This window comes from Pelodiscus sinensis, chromosome 4 (genome assembly GCF_049634645.1).
Source record: "Pelodiscus sinensis isolate JC-2024 chromosome 4, ASM4963464v1, whole genome shotgun sequence".
NCBI lineage: Eukaryota > Metazoa > Chordata > Testudines > Trionychidae > Pelodiscus > Pelodiscus sinensis.
In genome coordinates, this window is record NC_134714.1 from 12,428,282 (window position 1) to 12,453,794 (window position 25,513).

The 25,513-nt window shown below is 46.3% G+C and overlaps 1 protein-coding gene across 3 annotated transcripts in view; it reads right to left on the reverse strand.

Annotated features, from left to right (window-relative positions):
* Nucleotides 1-25,513, reverse strand: part of RTN1 (reticulon 1) — a 199,256-nt gene that overhangs the window by 54,097 nt on the left and 119,646 nt on the right. For 2 of the 3 annotated variants that reach the window (XM_075926326.1, XM_006135261.4), the window contains exon 3: nt 23,697-24,479. The exons of the other annotated variant lie outside the window; for it this stretch is intronic. In XM_075926326.1, coding sequence (XP_075782441.1) covers nt 23,697-24,479 — 783 coding nt within the window. The remainder of the gene's footprint in view (nt 1-23,696; nt 24,480-25,513) is intronic. 3 annotated transcript variants of the gene reach the window in all.

Sequence of the window (25,513 nt, forward strand, 5' to 3'; positions counted from 1 at the left end):
AGAGAATCACCTTGAATGAAGAAAAAGCTGAGTCACAGACCACCCGGACAGAATTAACGGGACGCAAGTTCCAAAATGCATTTAATTTAAGAACAACGTCTCGCCGCAGATACACCGCAGGACAGAATTTCCCCCATGTCCTTCTCTAAGTGATTACTGCAGTGCAGAGTTATCAGAAAAACAGCCTCCCCCCCCCTTAAGAGCATTTAAACAGAGAGGCTCAAATGCTGGCTTAAAGCCACGGCCTGAAATGGGTAATGCAGAGGGGGTCACTCTGCAGTCAGGACACTGTCTGACTCAGCTGGAATGCCTCCTGCCAGAGTACGTGCCGCACAGGAAGCTCACCCCCATGGAAGAAGACTCAGCGTGTATCTTCCTCATGCCAGCCAACCAGGGAGATGAGGTGACACTGCAATCTTCACCTGTTTCCTCCCACCTTCTTTTGAGGAGGTGAACACCTGTGCTGGAGACAGCAGGGCACAGTACACTGACTGCAGCTCCCCAATTATATGGAATCTAATGGGGTCTAAAGGCCGATAAAAGCCTCCTACCACTCTTTTCCCCCTCCAATTTTTGCTCTTGCGTTAGGTCAACAAATGGAACGGAACCTGGGATCTCTGGAGCTTAGTGCATGAGCCTTTACTGTATGACCTGAAAGCCAGCTAAGGCCAGAGGCAACATGTGTGGGGTATACGCAGGGCATGGCGGTGCACGTGGCAACTGCCAGGGTATGTCTAGACTACATGTCTCCGTTGACAGAGCCATGTAAACTAGTTTACCCGGCATAGGCAAAGCAGTGGGGATTTAACTAATCCCCACTTCATTAAAATAAACATGGCCGCTGCGTTGTGCTGATGATCAGCTGATCCGGCACAGCACGGCAGTCTAGACACAGGCCTGTCGGCTGGGGAAGCCTTTGCCGACCGATCCCTTATGCCTCGTGAAACAGTCTAGACTGCCGCACTGTGCCGGATCAGCTGATCGTCAAACCCTATGCTACCAACACCCCCAGCTATCTCCAAGACACTACTGACTTCCTCAGGAAACTACAAAACATCAATTACCTCCCCAATAACACCATCCTTGTCACCATGGATGTAGAAGCTCTATACACCAACATCCCACATGAAGACGGATTACAAGCAATTAGAAACACTATCCCAGAGGACACCACTGCCAACCTGATAGCAGACCTATGTAACTTTGTTCTCACCCACAATTATTTCCAGTTTGAGAACAACTTATACCTCCAGATCAGCGGCACAGCCATGGGTACACGCATGGCCCCACAGTATGCTAATATCTTTATGGCTGACCTAGAACAACATTTCCTCAACTCCCGTCCCCTTTTACCCTTTCTCTACTTACGCTACATCGATGACATCTTTATGATATGGACGCATGGCCAAGAAACACTGGAGACATTCCACAGAGATTTCAACAACCTACACCCCACCATCATCCTCAGCCTGGACCATTCTACATGAGAGATCCATTTCCTGGACACCACAATACAAATCAGCAATGGAAAATTAGACACCACTCTCTACAGAAAACCCACTAACTCATACAATTACCTACATGCTTCCAGCTCCCATCCAGAACACACCACACGATCCATCATCTATAGCCAAGCCCTTCGATACAACTGCATACAATCCCACTGACAGAGACCAGAAACTTCAGGATCTCTACCAAGCTTTTATAAACCTCAACTACCCACCCGGAGAAATAAAAAAGCAAATTGAAAGAGCCAGACGAATACCTAGAAACCATCTACTTCAAGACAGACCCAAGAAAACTAACAATAGAACACCACTTGTCATCACCTACAGCCCCCAACTTAAACCTGTCCAACACATTATCAGTAAACTACAGCCTATACTGGAACAGGATAGTAAACTCCAAGAGGCTCTGGGAGACAGACCCATAGTCTCCTATAGACAGCCACCTAACCTCAAGATGATTCTTACCAACAACCACAGGACATACCACACTAATACCAACCCTGGTACCTTCCCTTGCAACAAACCCCGTTGCCAGCTTTGTCCACATATTCACTCTGCTGATACCATTATTGGACCTAACCAAGTGAGTTATATGATCAAGAACACATATTCCTGCGCATCCAGAAACATAATTTATGCTATCATGTGCCGAAAGTGTCCGTCTGCTATGTACATTGGACAAACGTCTCAGACACTTCGCCAAAGGATCAATGCCCACAAAACAGATATTAGACAGGATCACAAAGAAAAAACAGTTTCTTGCCATTTCAACCAGAAAGGACATTGTCTCAACGACTTAATTACCTGCATCCTGCTTCAAAAGCCTTATAAGACTACACTTAAAAGAGAATCCTCTGAACTGTTATTCATGCTTAAATTCGACACTTTACACCTGAGTCCGAGTAAACAATCTAATTATCTTACCCATTACAAAGATAGCTTCCCCAGTTATCACCTCTAATATCATTAGCTCACAGACATTTACCTCCCCCCCCATCCTCTTTCTGTTCTGAAATTTGATTTGTCATTTTCATATGTGCTCTTTTTTTTAATTGTATCCTTTGGTATATATAGTTGTGACAATTTTCTTCCACTATTTGATCTGAGGAAGCGGGTCTTTCCCACGAAAGCTCATCACCTAATAAACCATCTTGTTAGTCTTTAAAGTGCTACATAGTCCTGTATTTTGTTTCAGCTACACCAGACTAACACGGCTACATTTCTATCACTATTCTACATAGCAACAGGTATCGTTAAATGAAAACCAACAAAGGAAAAACCCCACTGTGACAGGGCAGAAGCGCCCCGCACTCCAACGCGCCCAGGAGCTGTATGCCTGGCGGCTCTCTCGGAGACGGGAGCCGCCCAGTCGGGCACTTCGCGGCACTTCGCGGCCAGCCGCCGGGGCAGCCCCGACACAGACTGCGCCTGGGCAAGCCGGGGAAGCCCGGTGACGTCACGGTGCGCGGGACGTCACCTCGCAGCCGCAACGCCGGGCCGGAAGCGGACCCACGCCGGGCCGGGCGGGGCCCCGCTGGCGAACAGCGGCACGGGTATTAAACCCCGTCCGGCACTGTGGCAAGGGGGGAGCGCTGAGAAAGTCATCCCCCAAGAGAGGACAACGGATGAGCCCCAAGCCAAGGAGGTAAGCCCCGACGCGGCAGGCCAAACCCAGGTGGGGAGAGGAAGCAGCCCAGGGCGGGCAAAGGGAGCCTGCGGGCTGGCGAGTTAAGGCAGATGCCCTACCGGCCGGACCGGACAACTTGGCTGTCTGAGTCCTTAGGGCCCTGGCCTGGGGTCCATGAGAGGGGGTGGGCCCGGACCCCCCTCTCCCCATCGCGGGAGAAAAGCCGACCTCCTGCGCGAAGGAGGCTGGCAAGCTGAAAATACAGGTGGCTAAGACACGGGGAAACGGACTATAGGGTGACAAGTGCACGGGATTGGGGGGGAGGCGGCAAGGATGACCGCACCCCCAAACTGGGACATTTACACCCACCCAAACAAGACCCGCGCTTCTTCCCCGGCGAGAGGAGAGAACAGAAGCCACCACAGAGATTAGCGACACTGCTTAACACATTGCTGGAAGGTGTTGAGATATTATTCTGAGGAGCATGGTATAAAAACCTGACTGGAATAGTGTAAGCACAATGGAGACCAAGTATCATGCCTACCTCCAGGTATCAGGTGAGTGGTTTGGATGGGATAAGGAACAACCTGTGGCCCAAGATGTTGCAATTTTGAAGGCTACAGACCAAACTAGAGTTTTACGGCAGCAGTGAGGAGTGACCCTGTGAAGGGGTGAAGGAGGAACTCCACTGGTTGGAAGGGACCGTGCTGACTGGTGGATCCACAGCCCTTCACTTCCCTGTCCATATTTGGGCAACATCCTCCCTTGGGGAGTAAGGAGGGAGCACATTCCTTTGGTCACATTTCCTGCATCTGTCTGTGGTCCCTTAGAGAAGGGGACAACTCCATAAGCCTCCTCATGCCCTGCTCTCTCTGCATCTGGGAGGGTGATGCATCAAAACAGAATGAAACTAAACACCATAAGATCTCGGCTGAACACCCAGCCATCTTCCTGACTCTACCCCACACTGTCCTTCCAGGCTTTACTGTAAATATTATGGGCCAGATGCCAACATCTTTATTCACATTCAATAGGACCTTACTCCATAAGTAAGTCCCACTGGCTTCAATGGGACATCCCAGAATATGCTGCTACTAAACCACAGTAAAGGTAACCAGATCTGGGCTTAGTTTAGCCAAGTAAAAGGACACATGGATCCAGATGGATCCTTCTTCAAATACTCCAGTTAAACAATAGAGACAAGGGACTGTCAGCAAAGTAACACTGTTTAACTGGGATTAACAGTTCCATCCGTGAGGCAGCTTTGAAGCCAAAAGTGTTTCATAATTAAGGAGTCTATTCCCGAGCTGTGTGCCTGTAACCCTAGTACGCTGGATATGGCTGTAGATCTCTTCCCACCCACCCCACTCCCTGCCTAGGATACCCATTAGCTTCATTACCACAGGTTCAATGATCTGCTAAGAGATCTGGCAGGCTTTTTCACTTTTAAGGTTAAGTAGGTCCCTTCTGAAGGGGGAGAAGCCATGGAACAGGGATAGGAAAAGGCAGATGGGGTGGACATTAAGACCCAGTAGTACTCCAAATTTTCAGGTGCCCTATGCAGCCGTGTATTCTGTGTAAAGGTAAGCACAGCCCTGCTCCAAGTCTCCCCTCCCTCTAAGTTACAGGATCCCACTTATTTCCTGTTTCCCCTCCCCTGCTGGCTGTGTTGAAGCTTTTCAACTGGGTAACTACAAGTCCCAGAATTCCCTTAGACTGGGAGGAAACTAGCCACAGGTCAGAGCTGGAGCCCTGTTTAATGGCTGGCTTACCCTGTGATAAGTACCCTGGCTGAATGACTATTCCAGTGTGTAACCACTTTGAAGACTCACCTCTGCTTTTTATCCTTGTAGATACTGCCTATGGATGTGCAATGTCTGGGGGTCAAATTCTGCCTTTGGCTATGTGCATGCAACCCTCGGTGACAATGCACGCAGATGGAGGACAGAATTTGGCTCTGAACTCACATTATTGAGAACAGAGTCCAGATCTCCTACTCCAGTGACTTAACCCCACATACCCCCACCCTCCACATAGAGTTGTAAGTACTTTCTGTAAGATGTGTGGAGATAAACAATAGTGCCTATAGGAAATTAAACACAGTGCACAGTAACAAATGGATTGTTTCCCCAGTGTCACACAGATCACAGAAAAGACCCCGTCATTTACTCCTTTTACAAATGGGGGAATTATGAATGATGCAAAGCTAACAGAGCACTGTAAAAAAGTAAAAGTAAACCAGATGGGGCAGAACATGGGAGAGCTTACAGCAGATGGCACTAAAATATTAAACTAACATTTCCTTATGTTCAAAGCTCAGCCACAGATTACTGCTGATTACAGACTGTCTATGTAGAAAATGGCGATGAAAAATGAGTCCCAGAGTATAGAATCATTCTACCAAACAGCTCCCTTCCTCCAATACAACCACACTAGCAAATAATGTCAACACAAGAGCTGTGTTACTGTTATTCTAGCAAGGATACGTGTAACAAAAGCACTCCTCATAAAGGTAACTCCCAAGCATCTATTGAAAAACAAATTCATTATGAAGCTGCCAAAAAAAAAAAAAAAATCTGACTCGCCATGGCAACAGCCCTAGGTAGACACAGACATTAAAATAATAATTTAAAAAACCAACCCAGACAAAGATTTGTTTCCAATCTTTTCAAATGCCTCTGCATGATATTTCTGTGAAACGTATGACTGTAAATGAAATTTCACTTGGGTGGAAACAGTTACTACTTGCTCTATTGAGTACAGGCATCCAAGGGATCTTTCAGAATGCTATCACTTAAACAAATTATTTTGATAGGCTGGTTTATGGCTCATAATGCAGACCAGGGAGTATGGGGCTCCCCTGCAAAGATGAATGGAGGAGTTCCTTGCTTCTGTTATCTCTGAAGGAAAGCATGTGACAGGGTGTCTTTTGCCACTGATCCTCATGAGGGGTGGCTCAAGAGACGGGTTTGCAGGGCACGGAGAGCAATTCATTGTTCAGTGCACACAGATGCCGTATCATGAGCTCTGTGAGCAGTTTATGGCTGCTACTGTATAGCTGTTTGCAAGGAAATAAAGGGTGATTAGATAGAATTGTGCAGAGATGGGTGCTGGGCTTAACATATACTCATCAGCTGATCCACTCCCTAAAAGTCAGGTGTTTTGAAGAAGAAATGTGCTCTGGTTCATTCTCCACTGCCCTGGTGCCTCCATCTGCCAAAAATCTACACAAGGAATCTGATTGGATGAAACCAATTGAGCCTGGGAGGGGGTCTTTTCTGCAGGAGGGGACCCAGCACAACAGGGCAAAGGTCAAACTGCTTGGGGGGGGGAGAGCCATATTTCTGGAAATAACACACAAGAAGGCTATGAAGCCCATCCAAGGCTGACTGAAGCCTGTCTATGGTAATTATATGGAGAGCACCTCATAGTCCATAATAGATTTATCCCTATTAGGCCTCCCACGCGGAAGGGAATTGCTATCACTCCATTTTTCAGACAGAAATGAAGCCAAAGAGACTGATTATCTATAGTGTCACAAATAGCCTGCGTCTGACAAAGTGGTTTTACCCATGAATGCTGATGCCCAAATAAATCTAGTGGTCTTTAAAGGTACCATAGGACTCTTTGTTGTTTTTGCAGATACAGACTGAACACAACAACACTAACAACAAGGAATTAAATCCAGGTCTCCCACCCTGCAGGCACTCTTGTTGTCCCGGCACCATTCCTCCTCTGTACAGATGAGAATCCTTCCATAGACTGAATCAACACGTTGCTACAATCAATCTGGAGTGGCCAGGTAGGAACTGGGAGGATCCAGGCTCTGGAGTCAAGGATCAGATATAGAGACTAAGGATAAATTATATACATAGGACTGAAAACAATTTTTTTTAAGAATGAGCGAGTAGACTTTAGTTTTGTTTGTCCTTAGTATAGAAGACAAGGGTGTGTAGCTGACTTTGCAATATGAACAGCCATAGCGAGCAGGATTAAGAGAAGTTGAGGTGTTTTCTAACAACTGGGCAAATGTAGCGGATTCACTTTTCAGCTGAAGTTACATAGGGGTCAGATTCTGCCCTCAGTTACAACCACACAACCCATGGAGTAACCGAGGTTAGAATTTGACCAAAGGTCCATACACAAGTGATCATTCAGAACTTGCTCAGATTTACAAGCACTCACCACGGATGTCACCAGTGACAGATTTCTTGACAACGACATTGTGTGTTTTCTATGGGCTTGTGTATATGGTGGCAAGGTGAAGTGTACAGGAGTCTGAACTATAGAGCATAGTAACACTCTGCCCTGTAACTGTTCAAAAGGTGCTTTGTGCGAGGTTCCTACTTGAAATGTACTCCTGTGGGAGTTCGGTGCTCCTGCACAATGTGGAATTTTGCAGAAATTGGTGTGGTGCACGCAGAATTTCCTTCCCTCGGTGAAAGGGGCTGCAATGCTCCTAGGTGCCACTATGTTTGCCAGGTGTCCAGTTTTGAACTGGACAGTCCAGTATTTGAGCTTTCTGTTCGGGAAACAAATTGAGAAAATATAAATGTCCGGTATTTTCTAAATAAGATGTAATGTAGATTGGGATGTAATATCAAGTGTGTCCGGTATTTTTGTTGAAGCCATCGGACAACCCTAGGTGCCACTAAACTTGGTAGAGCCCAGCTCCCACATAGAAGACGCTGCTGAGGTGAGGGGGAGGGAGCTAGAAGGTTCCTGGCAGTTCAGTTCCCAGGAAAGGAGGGGAGGGCAGCGTGCAGAAAACTGTGCACGCCTGGGACTGAGCATCAGGCTGTTTCTCCCTCTGGATCCCTGGGGAGGGAGCGGTGTGGGGAAAGGAATGGGAATTTGGGCAAGGAAGGGCAGGCAAATGGGCTCTATTGGGAAGAGAGTTCAGGTGTATGGGACTCTGAGGAGGGACATGGGTGCTCTCCCATCCGGGATAGCGAGAAGGGCCAGTGGCAGCAGATGCCTTCATCTGGCCATGGCAGCCCAGCTCCAACTCTCATCTGACTGCCGTGGTCTGTTCTCACCTGCCGTGCTCCTGGGGCAGATCCCACGGCCCAGCCATGGTGGCCCCGTGACTGCTGCATGCAGTCATACAACGGGGCATTCTTACACGGCTCTTTGTTGACCACTCGTTCTGAATGTTGATGTGGTTTGGCTCTTTGGTTTGAAAACATTGCCGACCCCTGTCCTAATTTATGCCAGCAGGGTCTCCGTGGGACAGTCAGAACACTCCATTCTGGCATGCTCTGCAATTTGCAACCCTGTCAGCTGCTTCCGACCATCCCACAGACAAATCCTACATTCAAAGCCCAGTCGGGACATTCAGTAACAACTCTGCACAACTGCCCGGAGAGCTAGGTGAATAAATATAGTGTCCCCATTTTACAGACGAAGAAAACAGAGAAAGGCAAAGTGATTTACCCAAATGAGGCAATGGTAGAGCCCAGACCAACACTCTGGACCTCTGGACTCTTGGAAGGCATGAGACCGACTTCAGAGCACTCCAAGTCAACATTGATGGGAAAAAGAGAAACGCAGAGAAGAACCACAATTTGTTTTCCAGAGACCGATGGCTTCCCAGCTGTGCCACCTCAGCTATGATCCAGATTAATGGATAATGTTCAAGGGAACAGTACATAACAGACTTACGGGGGACACAAAAGTGCTTCACCAGTGGTACAGGCCTTGATTTAGGAAGCCACTTATACACGCTTAACCTGGGGGTAACATGCTAGAAACCAGGCTGTCAAGACATTTGTGTTCTCAAGACAGATGACCTATGCTCCACTCGGAGCACTTTAAGAAGTAAGAAGAACAATGTAAGACCTAGGCACAAAGCCACTGATCTGACTATCCTTTCAGACCTGCTTCGGTTCACCTTCCTTTGGCTTGACTGTACACGCCCAGAGTGCTCACACAGGCCTTTTTTCATAGCCAATAGGAGTTTTCTTGATTGATACAGAGAATCTATTTAAATTAGAAAAACTTAAAAAACAACGAATAGTACAATATTACCAGGGCTCGACAATTTAGGTAATCTACTCACCACGGGTGAGTAGATTATAGCCCGGCATGGCACCGCAGCGCGATCAACGCATGCGCAGCGCGGTCTGTGTATGAGCAGCATGCTGAACCACACGGCTGGCGAGAGGGGCTCGCCATAGCTTGGAGAGCCCTGAATATTACAGTACAATTAAATAATTGACAAATTTCCACCACCCTTTACCGGAAATCTACTGACCGCTACACTTCCCTTCATGCCTCAAGCTTCCTTCCATCCCAGACACATTTCTCAGACACATTTCTCAATCTACTGTATACAGCCAGCCCTTAAGATACAACCGGATTTGCTCCAATCCCACAGACAGAGACAAACACCTACAGGATCTATATAGAGCATTCTTAAAACTGAAATACCCACCCTGAGAAGTGAAAAAACAGATTGACAGAGCCAGAAGAGTACCCAGACATGAACTACTTCAAGACAGGCCAAAAAGAGAAAACAACAGAATTCCACTTGTCATCACCTACAGCACACAACTTAAACCCCTCCAACACATCATCAACAATCTTCAACCTATCCTGGAAAATGACCCCTTACTCTCACAGGGCGTGGGGGAAAGGCCAATCCTTGCCTACAGACAACCCCTTAACCTCAAACAAATTATTTCCAGTAACCATGCAACACACCTACATCGTAATCGTCCAGGAACCCACCCCTGCAATCAGCCCCGGTGCTAACTCTGCCCACACATCTACACAAATGATTTCATCACTGGACCCAACCACACCAGCCACTACACCAGGGTTTCATTTAACTGCACATCCACTAATGTGATCTATGCCATCAAATGACAGCAGTGCCCCACTGCCATGTATATTGGACAAACTGGACCGTCTCTACGGGAAAGAATTAATGGACACAAATCAGATATCCGAAAAAGCAACGCACAAAAACCTGTTGGAGAACACTTTAACCTGCCTGGGCACTCATTAATGGACCTCCAAGTCTCTGTATTGTTTCAGGCCGATTCCACAAGCCAAATATACAGGGAAGGGTTGGAACTTAACTTCATTTACAGGTTTAATTCTTATCAGAATGGAATAAACAGGAATATCGTCTGGCTTGCACACTCTCTTCCACATCCTAATGATTTAACCAACCAACCAATGGGGGTACTAATGGTTATCAGCCTCTTGTAACTCCTGAACAATCTATTCACTGCCTTTTTTCTCCTTTTTTTCCTTCTCTCCGCCCTTCACTTATTTATTCTTGGGTCTGGTCTTTTAATACTCCAGTCATCTGAAGAAGTGGGGTTTGCCCCCGAAAGCTCATGATACCATCTACACATTTTGTTAGTCTTTAAGGTGCTACTAGACTATTGGTTGTTTTTTAAGTTTTTCTAGTTACAGACTAACTCGGCTACTCCTCGGAAGCTATTTAAATTAGTTATTGGGCCTGATCCTCAGCTGGTCCCACAGAAATCAATAGAGCGGTGCCAGTTCACACCCAAGACCACCAACAAGGGGGGATTTAAAAGGGCCCAGAGGCCCCACCACCACCAGCAGCACCACAGGGCTAAGGCAGCCTTCCTGCCTGCTCGCCCTCACTCTGGGCTGCTCCTGGAAGTGGCTGGCACTTCCCTGAGGCCCCTGCGGGGGGGAGGGGCTCTCTGCACCTTGTCCCACCCTGAGCACTAACACCGCCACTTCGGTGGACTGGGAACTGCAAGGGCGCTGCAGAGCGGTGCTGGTGGGCAGCAGTGCACAGAGATCCCCTGGCCCAGGAGCCGCTGCCAGAGGGATGTGCCAGTTGCTTTCCGGAGCTGACTGAGGTGCCACATCCCTCACCCCCTTCTGCACCCCAACCCTTTGCCCCAGCTCAGAGACCGACCCCTCAACCCATCCTGCACCAAAACTCCCTCCCACAGCCCAGTGCCCTGCCCCAGCCTGGGGAAAGTGAGTGAGGGCGGGGAAGAGCGAATGACGGAGGGAAGGGGGAACAGAAAGAGCAAGAGCATGACCTCAGGGCAGGGGGCAGAGCAAGGGTCTTTGGGTTTGTGTGAGTAGACAGTTGGCAGCCCTACTGGGGTGGGGGGCATGTGAAGGCCCTGGCCATGCCAGAAGAGCTCTGTGGGCACCAGCCAATGCAGGCACAGCCTCATCCAAATGTCAAGTAGAACATGTCTGTGTCTTGTGCGTGTGTGGGGACCTATCGATTATTCTGCCCCGGGGCCCAGAGTTGCTGTGCAAAGGCCTGTTCACACCAGCTGAGGCTCTGTCCCTTGCTATCATTCTGTTTCTCCTGTTATAGTCAAATCTCAGATGCTACAAGCCAGTGACTCCAGATTCCTAGTTACAGTGAGAAGTTACCTGTCAAAAGTCTTGACACTATCGGCTTGGGCTTGAATAAAGATATTAACTAGTTAACACACTACAAAGGCAATTTCCTCCACTTTCGATATTCACATTTACAAGCTCTGAATGGGATACATCCAGTCTGACTCAATTAGCATAATTAACAATGGTCCTACACTCTCTCTCTCTGGATTCTGTAATTTCCACTCCAACTCATCTGATGAAGTGGGTTTTACCAAGGAAAGCTAATGATATATTAGTTAGTCTCTTATGTCTACACAGCAACAGTATTTTGAAATAACTAGTGCTATTCCGAAATAACTTAGTCCATGTCTACACAGCAGACAGTTATTTTGAAATAATGTCGAAATACTGTCAAGCTGGAGGACTTCTTACTCCGACTCCTGTAACCCTCATTGTATGAGGAGTTAGGGAAGTCAGAGGACGAGTGCTCTATTTTGAAATAAGTGCTGAGTAGATGTTTCCAATTTCAAAATAAGCTATTTTGAAATAAGCTATGTGATTGACATAGCTCAATTTGTGTAGCTTATTTCGAGCTAAGCCCTGCTGTGCAGACATACCCTTAGGTGACACAGGACTGCCTGCTGTTTTTAAAGTTACATGTCAGTTTATCTTTGGGTATGTCTACACTACAACGTTAATTGGAGTTATCTTAATTCGAAATAATTACACACAAAATGCAGTTTGAATTAGCATTTTGCTAAGTCGAAATACTGCATCCACACTGACTGGACACAGAATTGGATTTAAGGCCAGCCAGAACCAGGTTAGGCAGGGCATCAGGTCAGAGGTGTCTGTGTGTGGCTGCTGCCTGAGGCTATCTGATGCCTGTGCTTAAAGGGACACCCCCCACTCCCTGGGCAGCCGGTTCTCAGGTGTCCCTGCTTGCTTGCCCGCCTCAATGAGGGACAGCAAAGCATTTGTGGAGGGGGAGGAGAAGCTCAGGGTTGGGGGTCTTGCTGGATCAACTTGATTTTCATGCAAACCTGCTCCTGGGTTCTCATGTGGCCTTTGGTGGCCAGGCTGGCAGCTATCCTGCCAGAGACGGCTGTGTTCCTCTGTCTAGTGTGGAGATCATGGACGTTGGGGGCATCCCCCCCCAAACCTGAGTATGGTTCACCCTGATCTCCGCCCTGGACCAGGAAGGCGCCCGCCTTCTCTGGGCCCTGGCAGGCTCCTGGGAGCTGGCAGACTGCTCCTGGGGCACAGTGGAGGGCTGGCTGGCTCATGTTGTAGGGCCATTGGGTTGGAGTATTGACTGCTGATTCTAGACCGGCAGGCTTGGAGCTGACACAGGCACTGTGGCCCGAGTCTGCCCCTTTAAGGGCTCCGGGGCTGTGGGAGAAGGAGAAGAGTTTTCCTGGTTTGGCCCAGAGTGGCCACCAGGGGAAACTGGGAAGGCTGGAGGCCCTCTATTTTAGAATAAGCGTGTACACAGCACTGAATTAGCTAATTCGAGATAGGCATTATTCCTTGTAGAATGAGGTTTAGCTAACTCGAATTAAGTACCCCGCTATTTCGAATGTAATTCGAAATAGCAGGTTGCTTGTGTAGAGGCTATGGAAGTTAATTCAGAATAATGGCTGTTATTCCGAATTAACTTTGATGTGTAGACATACCCCTTCTGTTTGGCTTGCTATAAAGCAGTGGTCTCCAACCTTTTTAGCAACAAGATCAATTTTTCAATTTAAGTGCAATGTCAGATCTACCTCAAACCCAAATACTCTTGCCTTGCTACCTTCCTGCCCCTTCTTTGAGGCTCCACCGCTTCTCCAAGGCCTCACCCTACTCACTCCATCCCCCTTCTTTCCAATCATCATTCACTTTCACCAGGCTGAGGCAGGGGTGCAGGCTCTAGTCTTGAGCCAAAGAATTTGGAGTGTGGAAGGGGCTCTGGGAAGGAGTTTGGGTGCAGAGAGACTCACGTCTGGGGCAGGAGGTTGGGTGCAGGAGGGGTTCAGGACTGGGATGGGTTCAGGAAGCAGGCTCTGGCTGGGCATGGTCTGACTGAGACGGTTTCCGGGTGGTGGAGCAGTGAGGTTAAGGCAGCTTACTCCTGCCCTGGCCCAAGCACCACACCTGAAAGCAGCCAGCATGTACAGCGATGGCTCCATGGTGCCAAGTGCTGCCCCTCAACTACAGGCACTGAGCCCACAGCTTCTACTGACCATGGTTCCCCATTATTGATCAGTGAGAACTGCAGAAGTGGTGTCTGCCGGCAAGGACAGCATGTGGAGACCCCCCTGCTCTGCCTTTCTCAAGGGCTGTAGGGACATGCCAGCCACGTCCAGGAGCAGCAGTGATCACAGGGACAATTACTGCAGCCACGACAGGTTAGCCATTTTAGAACTCACTACTCAAAGAATTAAATTTAAGCGTAAGGGAGAAATGAAAATGATGAAACGCACAGACCAGTCCAAAAACAAAACTAAGCCACTTTGCAAGCAGTAAAAGTAGTAACAACACCCCCACCTATGCACTAGGTCGGGAGATGAGAGTGAAGGACAGTGTGTGTTTGTGAGAATGACAGACACACACACAGTGTGTGAGAGTGACAGAGATTTGCACTGCTAAGCTCCCTCCTTCCCCATCTCTCTGTGTGGAGACAGGGTACAGAAGCAGGGGGAGGAGGGACACGCTGACATCAGTGCCCCTCCTCTTCTCCCTCCCACACTCCGTACAAGAAGCAGGAGGCTCCCAGGGGGGCAGCTCCAAGGCAAAGGGCAATAGCAGCAGGGCAGTTTGGGGAGTTTGGCAACTGACATGCCAGCTCTTGATAGCCTCCTTGCCAAACCAATCAGGATCACCTGTCCGAGGCTCTAAGATCTACTGGTAGATCCTGATCGACTGGATGGTGACCACTACTATACAGGTTTGGTATGAATGAGAAGGTTGCAGTTTCAGTATAAAATAGGCAAAGTTACTGCCATCATCTGTGTGTCCTGCAAAAGGAAAGGGAGGAAAATAATAATGTAGCCAGTGATAGCATGACCAGAGCACATGTGAACAGATAAGAGTGTGCCACTATCACAGGGTAACTCACTGCTCATGTTGCCTCCTGCTGAGTATCCTGGGAATTAGCTCTGCCAGCTCACACTCTCCCTCTGGTGGCATCTTCCCACATGCTGTCTCAGTCTGCAGCCCTACTCACTCCTGGGTCTGCAGATTTCTCTTCATGGCCTCAAAGTCTTCCTCTTCTAGGCAATTCACAGTCTTCCTGAATGACTGGAGTCTCCAGTGTTCTTTGCCACTCCCCAGTGGCTGGGAGGGGAACACCGTCTACACTGGGTTCCAGCCCAGGACTTAAAATAAGCAGCCTCAGACCCCATGCAAACCTACTTCTTGATGCTGTTTCCTACATCGCTAGCACCAACTCTGTGGCTATGTCTACACTGCCCGTTTTTTGTTTTTTTGGAAAAAGATACGCAAATTCCGAACCTTTTTCCCGCTTGTTTTTTTCGGAAGAGGCTTTTCCGACATTTGGCCTGTCTACACGGGGCCAAATGTCAGAAAAACCTTCTCTTTTGGAACATCCCTCATAAAACGAGGAATACAGGGATGCCGAAAGAACATGCCTGCTTTTTTAGGAAACTGTTCCAAAAAAGCAGACATGTTCTCTGGACGTGCAAAAACTCTGCCGTCTAGACATAGCCTGTCTGGGTTTGCCAGACTCCAGCTCTCTCCATGGGAAGAATGGTTACTTCCCTAGGGCCTTTCCTAGGCAGCAGCCCAGCTTTCTACAGGCCCCATCTGTTCCCACACAGGTGAGCCTGTTCCTCTAATTAGGGCTTTCTCCTCAGCCTCCAGTCTACTAGGTTATTTGCCTCATCTGGCCTCCATTAACCCTCTCCACTCCTGTGTGGAGTGCATACTCCATCACAGCCACACAGAGAAATTAGATCTTTGATCAAATCTTTATGATTTTGTCAAAAGCTAACAGAGCTTCTCCATGGGGAATAAATTGGGAAATATCTCCTCTCTCACAAAAGATGATTGAAAGGGATGGTAAAATGGAAGTGAGAAATGGCTGGCCACTTTCATTACCACCACTGGATGGCAATAGACATTAAAGAGAGACTTTGAATAGCGCCATATAAATTGCACCTTTATCTGCTGCGTTACACAGCACTTTTTTTTTTTTTTTTTTTTGCATTGCAGGGAAGAGAGGAAGATGGAGTGAGTGATTATAGGGTACCGGGCAAATGCACACAGCTATGAAAAACAGCAAACTCACGGTGACGTAGCTAGTCAGTGAGACTGTGAGCTCATTTCAGGTAAAATTCTGTGATTTCACATTGACTCACTCCAGAAGCAACACAGACTGTGCATTAATTCCATGGAACAGGAGTTCAGATTCAATTCTGCATGTCTATGATCAGCCCTAGCACTAATCCAGTCTGATCAATGTGGCAGGATGCCCATTTAATCCTGCAAACAGATACCATTGTGCACATTGGTACTTTGCATACATACAAAATAAGGATATTGAGTTGCAAACTACATGCATGTTTGCAGAAGAAGCTATATGGTTTGAGGAATGACAATTCTTGACTCCATCTACCCTGACAGTAACTAACTAGAGCTGTGGTCCCCAACCAGTAGATTGGAATCTACTGGTAGATCCTGGAGCCTCTGATGGATGATCCTGAGTGGTTTGGCTAAGAGACTATCAACTGCTGGCACTTCAGCTGCCCCTCCTCACTCCCCCCCCCCCCATGCTCCTATTTGCTGTGCAAGGTAGGGGAGGCAGAAGAGGGAGGATGCTGATGTCAGGGTGTCCCCTTACCCCTAAACCTGTTCCCTATCTCCACAGAGTGAGCCAGGTGGGGCTTCAGAGAAGGGGTAGGGAGAGGCCTCAAAGAAGGAGGAGGGGCAAGTATATTTGGGTTTGAGGTAGATCCTGGATTGACTTACTTAAATTCAAAAAGTGATCTTGTGCTTAAAAAGTTGGAGGCCACAGAGCAAGAGTCACTGAACTCTCTTCCGGACTTAAATGTGTGCTCTTATAGCTCAATGCCATCTCTGACCCACAAGAATGAATTTTGCCTTATAACTTTGTCTACAGTTGATAAGTTCCAATACTGTAGACTTTGAATATGAAAAGCGATAGTTCTGGCTGCATGGTGCTTTTTCTTGCAGCTCCTTGTTCACTTAAAATTATTTTGCAGAATAAATCCTCTGAGGATGAAATTTTGTAGGCTTAGCCTCCCAGCTCAAAGCTAAATTGTGTAGAATGATTTAGGTTAACCCATTTAGCCCCTTGTGAATTCTCCAGAAGAGGAACAAGTGTACTGTTCACGAGCTGGAACAACAGAGATTTACAGCACTTCTTAAGGGACCATTTAATTAGAGATAGTGATGGGTGCATTAATCCCTCAGACAGAAAAGCATTTTTGGCTAGATTCCAGCGCTGCCAATCCTAAGAGTTTGAAAATCATGAGTCAGACTCTCAAAAATCTTAAAATTGGCTTAAAAATAAAGAGATTTAAGAAAAAACAATAACTTTTTTATTTAGTTTTCTCAAACTTTAGTTTTGGGGGTTCCCATGTTAACGCATCACTCCGCAACGCTGGGGGCTAAAAGCTTATTTTATGATGCTGAGATTCTCAGCTAATCACATGCCTCCTGTCACTGGGACTTTAAGAAGAACACCAAACATTGCAAGACACTCAGCCCTAGGCTACACTAGGGAGTTATTTCTAAATAGCAGCAGCGGAGTGCCCACACTACCAACCCATTGTTTCAAAATAAGGGGTGGTTATTTCAAAATAACAACTCCGGCTTTCCACGAGGAATAACACTTATTTTGAAATATTTATTTTGACACACAGCAGTGGCGCGTCCACACTACCACTATTTCAAAATAACGACTGCCCGGAGTCATTCAAAGTAATTACTCCCCAGTGCTTCCTGGGGCTCTAAGTTGCGGTAGAGCATCCACATTCAGGGGCCCTGCCTCGGACTAATTTCGAAGCTTCCCTACAGTGTGGACACGCTATTTTGAAATAGTTATTTCAGGAGTTATTGTTTTGAAATAAGTTATTTTGAAATAATTTTCTAGTGTAGACATGCCCTTACAGACATTGTGAGTTAGCAACACTGGGAACCTCAGCTGGTAGAAACTGTGAGAGCTTTACTGAAGTCAACGGTGTTGTAGTGATTTACACCTGATGAGGATCTAGCTTATATTTCTGCATAAAGATTCCTGATTCTGTGAGGTACTGACCACCTTCTGCTCCCTCGGTGGGCTGCATAAGTTTACTGGCACCCTTGTAGATATATCAGAGAGATTTCTGGAGTCTCTGCCCAGGGAAATAGCAACTACTGAAGTACAGTGCTCAGCACATGTGTAATGGCTGCAAAGCACTGACATATGAGAAAAAAACAAGTTAGTAACTGTCGCAGGTAGGGAAAATTCCCACCACCAAAGATGAAGGGAATATAAGTGGCAAATGCTGACTAAACGGGAAAATCCACTGGTGTCCATTGGAATCCCCTTTGTAAAGCAAAAGGGATATAGCCAATGTTTTCTCTAATTTTTTTTCCATCCATGTGTGGAATAAATTTTGTTATGTGCACCAAGGTATGTGTGGATGTGCACCACCAACAGAAACACATGCTGCTGGCTGCGGGCACTCTGCTAATCAGCTGGATTTTGAATCTCTGCTGGATGGCTGCCAAAGAGCTCAACTTACAGGGAACACTGACTATAGCTTTTGGTAGTGAACTGGCATCAGTTTAAGCAGTGAAATGGTGAAAGGAATTCATGAAGGGAAAATACACACTGGTCATCAAGAAAAACACATTGGGCCAAATTCATCCTGGATGTAAGTCCACTAAGATCAGTGGGGTTACAAGAGGGATGAGCTTGACTTGTGGAGTCACCTGCTCAAAGACACGCATGTGCAATTTCTATGGAACTCAGTGGAGATTTGTCACTCTTTCTGATAAGAGAAACTGGCCCCACATCAAAAGGGAATGCTGAAAAACTATAGTAGGAACAGCTCAGTAAAGCACAAGTAAGTAATGAATAAAACCCGCTGGAAAAAACTATCACCACTAATGAATATTTTTTTAAAAAGCTCTCAGTGTTCACAGGGAAGAGATCTATCCAGCTCTTTAATTCCATCCCTGGCAAATCCTGGATTTGAACAAGTGTGGGAGGGGGAAATGAACAGAATTTATCTCAACCGTTCTTCCACTGGTGCAGAAATTCATTTGCAAGTTCCTCAGTCCAGTACCCCCCACCCCAGCACAGAGGACCTAAAGCTTTATCAAAGAGGTACCTGGGTACCTCAGTATCATAGCTCCCCAATCTCAGAAGGGCCCATCCCTGGTCAGAACATCTTGCACCAGTGGAAGAATGTTCTAGCTAGCATAACTTCAAACAGTCCTGTGACTGCTCTGATTTGCACTAGGGCTCGGTGTGGCCCCAGGATTAGAGAAGGAAGAAAAGTGGGCCAGAGTCATTTTTGTGTCTCCTCTTCTCAGCTGAGCCCTCCACCTCTGAAGTATTAAAATACAAAATTAGGTGCTTCTTAGATCCTGAATTTTGTTAATATGTCACCCCCCCCCCCCAATTAACAGCATCTCACATTGTGGGCACTAGATCCGATCCTGCAGCCCTTCACTCATCAGAGTCAGTTTGCTGCTTTTGGTTCACTGTAAAATAATAGGTTAATTTTTAAAGCGTTTCCCACAAATTTACCATACAGATCTGTGGTTAAGTCATGTAGCTAAAGCCCCTGCCTGCTTATTTCACAATGTGCAGTTGTTCCCTAAAAAGCTGCTTGGTAACAATGGTACTGTGGAGTTTCCATGTCTGTTGTGTAACAGTGATTTCCACATCAAATTGCTCCATGTGCAAATACAAAGCTGGTCTTTAACTGTCAGTCCCACAACTTAATCTGAGTTCTCTCAGTCAGGATGGGTATCTTCCCCTTCATATATCACCAACCATAGTGCAAACAGTTGGAAAAGGGGACATGTCAGAGCACAGTGAGGTCCTGCTATAGAGACCCAGGCCATAAGTTTGGCCATGCTATCGGTTTGGCGCTTCCAAGCTAGTCTCTCCTGGACCTTTGTTCATAGCACAAAAGACACCACCGTGTCTGGTTGTCTCTGTTTTAATGGGAACTTACTAGCTCAAGCAGTTGCGGGTCTGGATTCAAGGGCATTTGGCTGACCCAAGTAATGGGGAAGCTACTTTGCCCCACATACAGATACCCGGTTGTGCAAAACCCATTTTTAAGCAAAGCCTCCGTTTTACAAGACACTAGGATTAGATGTCCATTTCAGTATGGGTTTTACTGCAGTAATCTGCTCTCTCCACCCCTGGGTTAACTGAGGAAGCAGCAGTTCACAGATCTCTCCTTAATATAAGAAAGTCACCCTAACATCAGAAGTGGTGAAGTGGAAGATAGGCTGGAGGCCAAACCTCCAAATCTGAAGGTACGTCTACACTGCAGCGTTATTTTGGATTTCTGACTCCTGTAACCCTCATTTCACGAGGAGTAAGGGAAGTTGAAGGAAGACTGTTCGTCCTTCGACTTCCTGCTGTGTAGACAGCGCCAAAAGCCGACTTAAGCTATTTCAACTTCAGCTACGCAATTGACATAGCTGAAGTTGCGTAGCTTAACTTGACTTTAGCCCTGCTGAGTAGACATACCCTGGATGATTAATTAACAAAGAATTCCTTTTTGAGAATTACTAGTCACATCCTGAGGTTCTTGCTGACGTTTTTACTCAGTCCTTAGTTAAATCTGTCCCGTCTGTTGACGTCAGCTGTAGCTTTGTGTGAGCTAAGAACCAATACTTGACTAAAACTCTCTTTTGGCCCAACAGTAGCAGCAGGTGCATTTCCCAGGAGCTGAGCATTAGGAAAATGAAGCTGTATTTGCTCCATTCACAAGCCTGCTCATTATTATGGATGGAAGGGGTTCTAACAGCACCCTGGGATTCTTTCAGGGAGACAGTTCCAGCCATCAACAAGCTTTTTGGTAATCTGAGCTATTTTTTTCTAATCTGGATGTCCCTCCATCCACATTCCTGTGATCAACACAACCCGTGGGAGAGCCTGACTTCTTGTTTCCACTGCTGAGGTAACACTGACAGACCTCAGGTGTGGGTGGGCAGGATAGAACCTGGGACTTCTTCAGCTAAATGCATGAGCCTCTACTCCATGAGCTAAAAGCCCTGGGGCCTTTAGTGAAGGCTGTAGAGCAGAGTAATTAATCTCTCTAAATGTTCTCAGGGCCATTAGATGGGACTGCACATCACATCCAGGAGGTGTATATGGGTTATATGCGTTCACGATTTCAGAGACTACAGTACAGTCTTAGAGTAATGAACTGACCAGTCAACCACATATCTTATTTGGAGCCAGAAGTCTTCAGTCAGGCAGCAGCAGAATCAAAAAATAAAGCATATAAAAGGAAGTACTGTGTTAAATATACACTACTAAAAATAAAAGGAAAGTTAAAAAAGATAAGACAAGGTAAGGGGACTGTTTTTGTGCTGGTTTCATTTAAATTAAGATGGTTAAAGGTAGCATGTTTCTTCTAAATAGTAAAGTTTCAATGCTGTTTGAAGTCAGTGTTCAGCTGTAAACTTCTGAAATAAGCACCATAATGTTTTGTTCAACCTTCCTTCCCTAAGTGTCTGTAGCTCTGAGGTTCCAGTGTATGTTCATTAATGGTTATGTATTTCTTCACCAAATCTCTGACTTATGAGACAGTCCTATGGTCTTGGAGGTTATGCCAACGGGGCTGGTCCCATAGACATCTTGGCATCTAAGAGAGGTCATTCACATGTGTATAAAGTGATGCAGAACCTAACCTGTTGTTTGTATTAGTATGTTTTAGGTTGTCAATAATGAGGTCAGAAACCAAACAAATATTAAATTAAATTAAGACTAAACTATAACAGGGTCTGATCTTATTGTCCTAATTTAGGGTAAACACTCAATGGATTGTGTGGATGCAAAGGATCTAAGAAGCCCCTCTAGCCCCACAGCTTTCTGTTTGAGGTTCAAGGTATGTTTCTCCAACCTGCATTGGCTATTAGCCAACAGGGAGTACTTCAGACGTAATTGTGTTTTCAGAACTTCTCCAGAGGAGAGGAAAGGAGAAAGAAGAGAAGAACCCTCAATAGGTGTTAATCACACTGCTATCATGCCCATCACGCCCATCACCCACATGCCAGGTTGACGGGCACAATGTATGAAACCAAACAGAATGGCAACTTGACTATAGTCAGAACTGCAGGAATACAATACAAAGGCAGAAGGGCCCTGGCCATGTCTACATTACAAATGAAGTTGACAATTTACATCAGCATACAGCCACCATAGCAATTACATCGCTTTTGCATATCTACAATTCGCTTCTTGTGTAGGCAGTGCATGTCCTCACCAGGAGTGCTTGTATCAATTGTACTGTAAGTGTGGGGCATTGTGGGATGGCTCCTGAAAGCCAGGAACAGTTGACATAAGCAATGCAGGGTGTACACTGAGGGTACGTCTAGACTACAGGCTTTTGTCGACAGAAGTGTTGTCGACAGATACTGTCGACAAAGCTTCTGTCGACAAAGAGCATCTAGACTCATCCAGTTCTGTCGACAAAGCAAGCCGCTTTGTCGACATGACAGTGTAGATGTAAAGGACAGTATAGATGCAATAATGCCTTCTGTCAACAGAACTCTGTCGACAAAAGGCGTTATTTTCCTCATAGAATGAGGTTTGCAGCCATCAACAAAACTTCTGAGATCTGTTGACGTTATGTTGACAGAACTCAGCGGCAGTGTAGACGCAGGTATAGTTTTGTCGACAAAAGTCCACTTTGTCGACAAAACCCTTTAGTCTAGACACACCCTGACACTGCATTGACCTAACTACATCGACCTTGACTCTATGCCGCTCATGGAAGTGGGGTTATTAAGTTGGTGTAGTGGGACAGGAATGTCAGTGGGAGCAAAATTTAAGTGTAGTGTGACAAAGCTCCTACTTAAATTCGGTGGGTCTTGCACTTCCTGGAGGATTAGCTTGCCTCAGAGGCTCACAGCAACCCCCAATTTTAAGCACCTCATCTAGGGCTTTAGTTTGCTGTTTACTGAGCTCTTTTCATCATTGGCCAGCATATGATATAAGGGAATAACTGTCTCCGCAGACTTTTCTCTGAGTGGAAATGGGGAGGTGGGTGTTGGGGGAACCTGGGCCCACCCTCTACTCCAGGTTCCAGCAGATGGCCCTGTAATAGTAGATGCCTATGCGAGTCCGTGACACCTGCTATACAACAGCTCCAAGACCTGTGGCCTACTTCCCCACACCATCCCCAGCACCTTCCTTCTCTTTGGTTTGTCCTCTTAGTTTCCACTTGTCTCTTTTCCTCCTGCTCCCAGTGGCGCTTTCCTCCATCCTCTCAGCTACACACACACACACACACACCACCAAGTGTAGGCAAGCTCCTTTTATAACCAGTTTCAACTGGTTTTCCTTAATTGACTCTGCAGGCCTGGTCAATTAGCCCCAGGTGTTCAACTGCACCAATTGCCTCTGTTGGTTCTAGACCAGCACCTGCCTGTTACCCTGGCAACAGAGTGCTCCTCAGTCTGAGGCTAATATATGTCCCCTACACTACTTTTTTATAGCCTTCTGTTCTGACCCTGTCATAGTAGACACTCCCATAGCTGAGGTAAACAGCCTTGTGTCGACTGAACTCTGCAGTGTACAGCCAACCTCAGTCTTCCTACTACTTGTATACACAGAGTCTTAAGAGCAGAAGGGACCATTGTGATCATCTACTCCAACCTCATGCACAGCCCAGGCCATGGGACTCCACCCACAGATTCTGACTTCGACCCAGTAACTTGTGCCTGAGCTAGCACAGTTCTTTTAGAAATACATTCCACCTGGACTTAATGCCATGAAGCAGTCACATTGCACGCATTAGACATCATCTTTGGTGAGCAGTTCCAGTGGTTAATTACCCGGCATTGTTTGTGCCTTGTTTGAAGCTTGACCAGTTCCAACTGGAATCTCCAGCCATTGATCTTCTTATGGCTTTGCCTGCTAGATTAAAAAGCTCTCCTGCATTAACCACACACATCTTCCATTAGCTGCATTCAAAGAAAAAAACATGTTACTTAGACAAAAAAATTTCTGCATTTACCTTTTTGCTTATTTAAAAAGGGCAGTGAGGGGGATGCCAAGGGACTTCTTTTCCCAGCATCCTTGGAAGACAGTTTACTTTGGTTAACAACTGGTTCTTCAAGTGGCTCCTTCTGAGTTATTTTTTCTTTCAGTTCTTCGGCACCGATGGTAGAGGTTGGTGGCTCAACATTGACTTTGGGTGCAACAAAAGAGCATTTCAGATAGGAAGCTGACTCAGCGAGATTTTCCCTGTTCATCCTACTCTCTGTTGTCTTACTTAGTTCAAAGTCTGAAGCATCATTTCTCGAACTATTCTCTTCCTGGATTATGTCCATGATTATTGGTTTCATAAGGGGAGAATCTTGCTCCCTCTTAGGACTTTCTTCAGACGCTGAAGAGGCATCGCATGATTCGATAATCAGTTCGCTGTCGAGTTCAGCTTCACGCTCCTCCCTCAGGATGCTGTACTGTATTGATGGAGAAGCAGGCGAAGGGGGAGGCCCTCCGATATGACTGAAGGTCATGTAGCTGGAGTGTAGCACCTCTTCCGCAGCAAGCGGGTCTTCTGAGACCAGCTCTATCTCAGAGTCACCAGATTCTGCACTGCTGGCTTCGTTATCTAAGGGGGATGGAGCAGCAGGACGCCCCGGCTTGCTTTTCTGATCATGCTTTTCTGAATAAAGGCCTGATGATCGCTGGGCTTCAGATGTTTCCAAGGAAAAGCCCTTGGCTTCTTTAATGGCCCCGATAAGCTCGTCCTCTGATAGGCTGCATTTCCCTTGAGATTCTGAGCCAGATGGTTCTGTTATGCCATGCGGAGATAGAAAGAGAGAGAAAAAACACACCGTGTTGTTAAAGATAACTTCTGATTGCTTTAAATCACTCTCTGTTGACTAAGCAAACACAGATCCAGCTAGCCGGACTGCTCACACAAGCAGGCAATGTTACCAATGTTACCTTTAATAATAAAGAATTATCCATGGATGGAAAGTGCTACATAAATGTGCTTTACAAGAGGTCAGGATAATCATATGCCCAAGGTCCCTCAGCAACCTAAGATTAGCTATTTTTAAAATGGGAGCATTTTAACATAAAAATTACACAAATAAGCATATACCCAGAGGTGTGCACAGGCAAGGGCATGCACACGCAGACAGAGTTAGTATTTTGGAACCATTCTCTTGAATGTATAGAGGAAAAATTCTTAGCAACCTCTTGGCAACAGACATTCATCTGTGTGGTTGGTATGCAGCATGCAATATGCTTTTTAGTAAGGCACTATTCTCACTCACACTGTGATTCGCACTTGGGATGGAATTTTCAGTGCCGGGGATTAGAAAGACTCAGAACCAATGTGAGCTGCTTGTTAAATAAGATGTGTGCATCATGAACTGTATAACAATGGAAAATAACCTTATTCAGTTTTTATTCCAGCAAACACCCACTGAAGCCATTGAGGACTGTCTTGGGTAAAGGCTCAATGAAATATGAAGGAAGATCTCATGATTTGGACAACATCATTTGACCTTTCAAATTTAAATCTTTTTTAAAATTTGCATTGGTCACTCACCATCTGGATACAAAAGAGCAAACTCCCCTTTTACCACACTGGGAATACGGGGGGCATGAGGAATACAGAATCAGATCCCTCCCAAAACACTAAACGTGGACAATTAATAATCATCTGTTCTGGAGTCACAGATGAGGAACCATATTCTACACCAGCTACTTGAATTTTTGTAATTATACAACTTTTTAAAAAATTATATATATGGGATACCCTTGTTTGAATTCTAGGAATGACTGGTAGCATCCCCTTATTATTAAGGCTGCCTG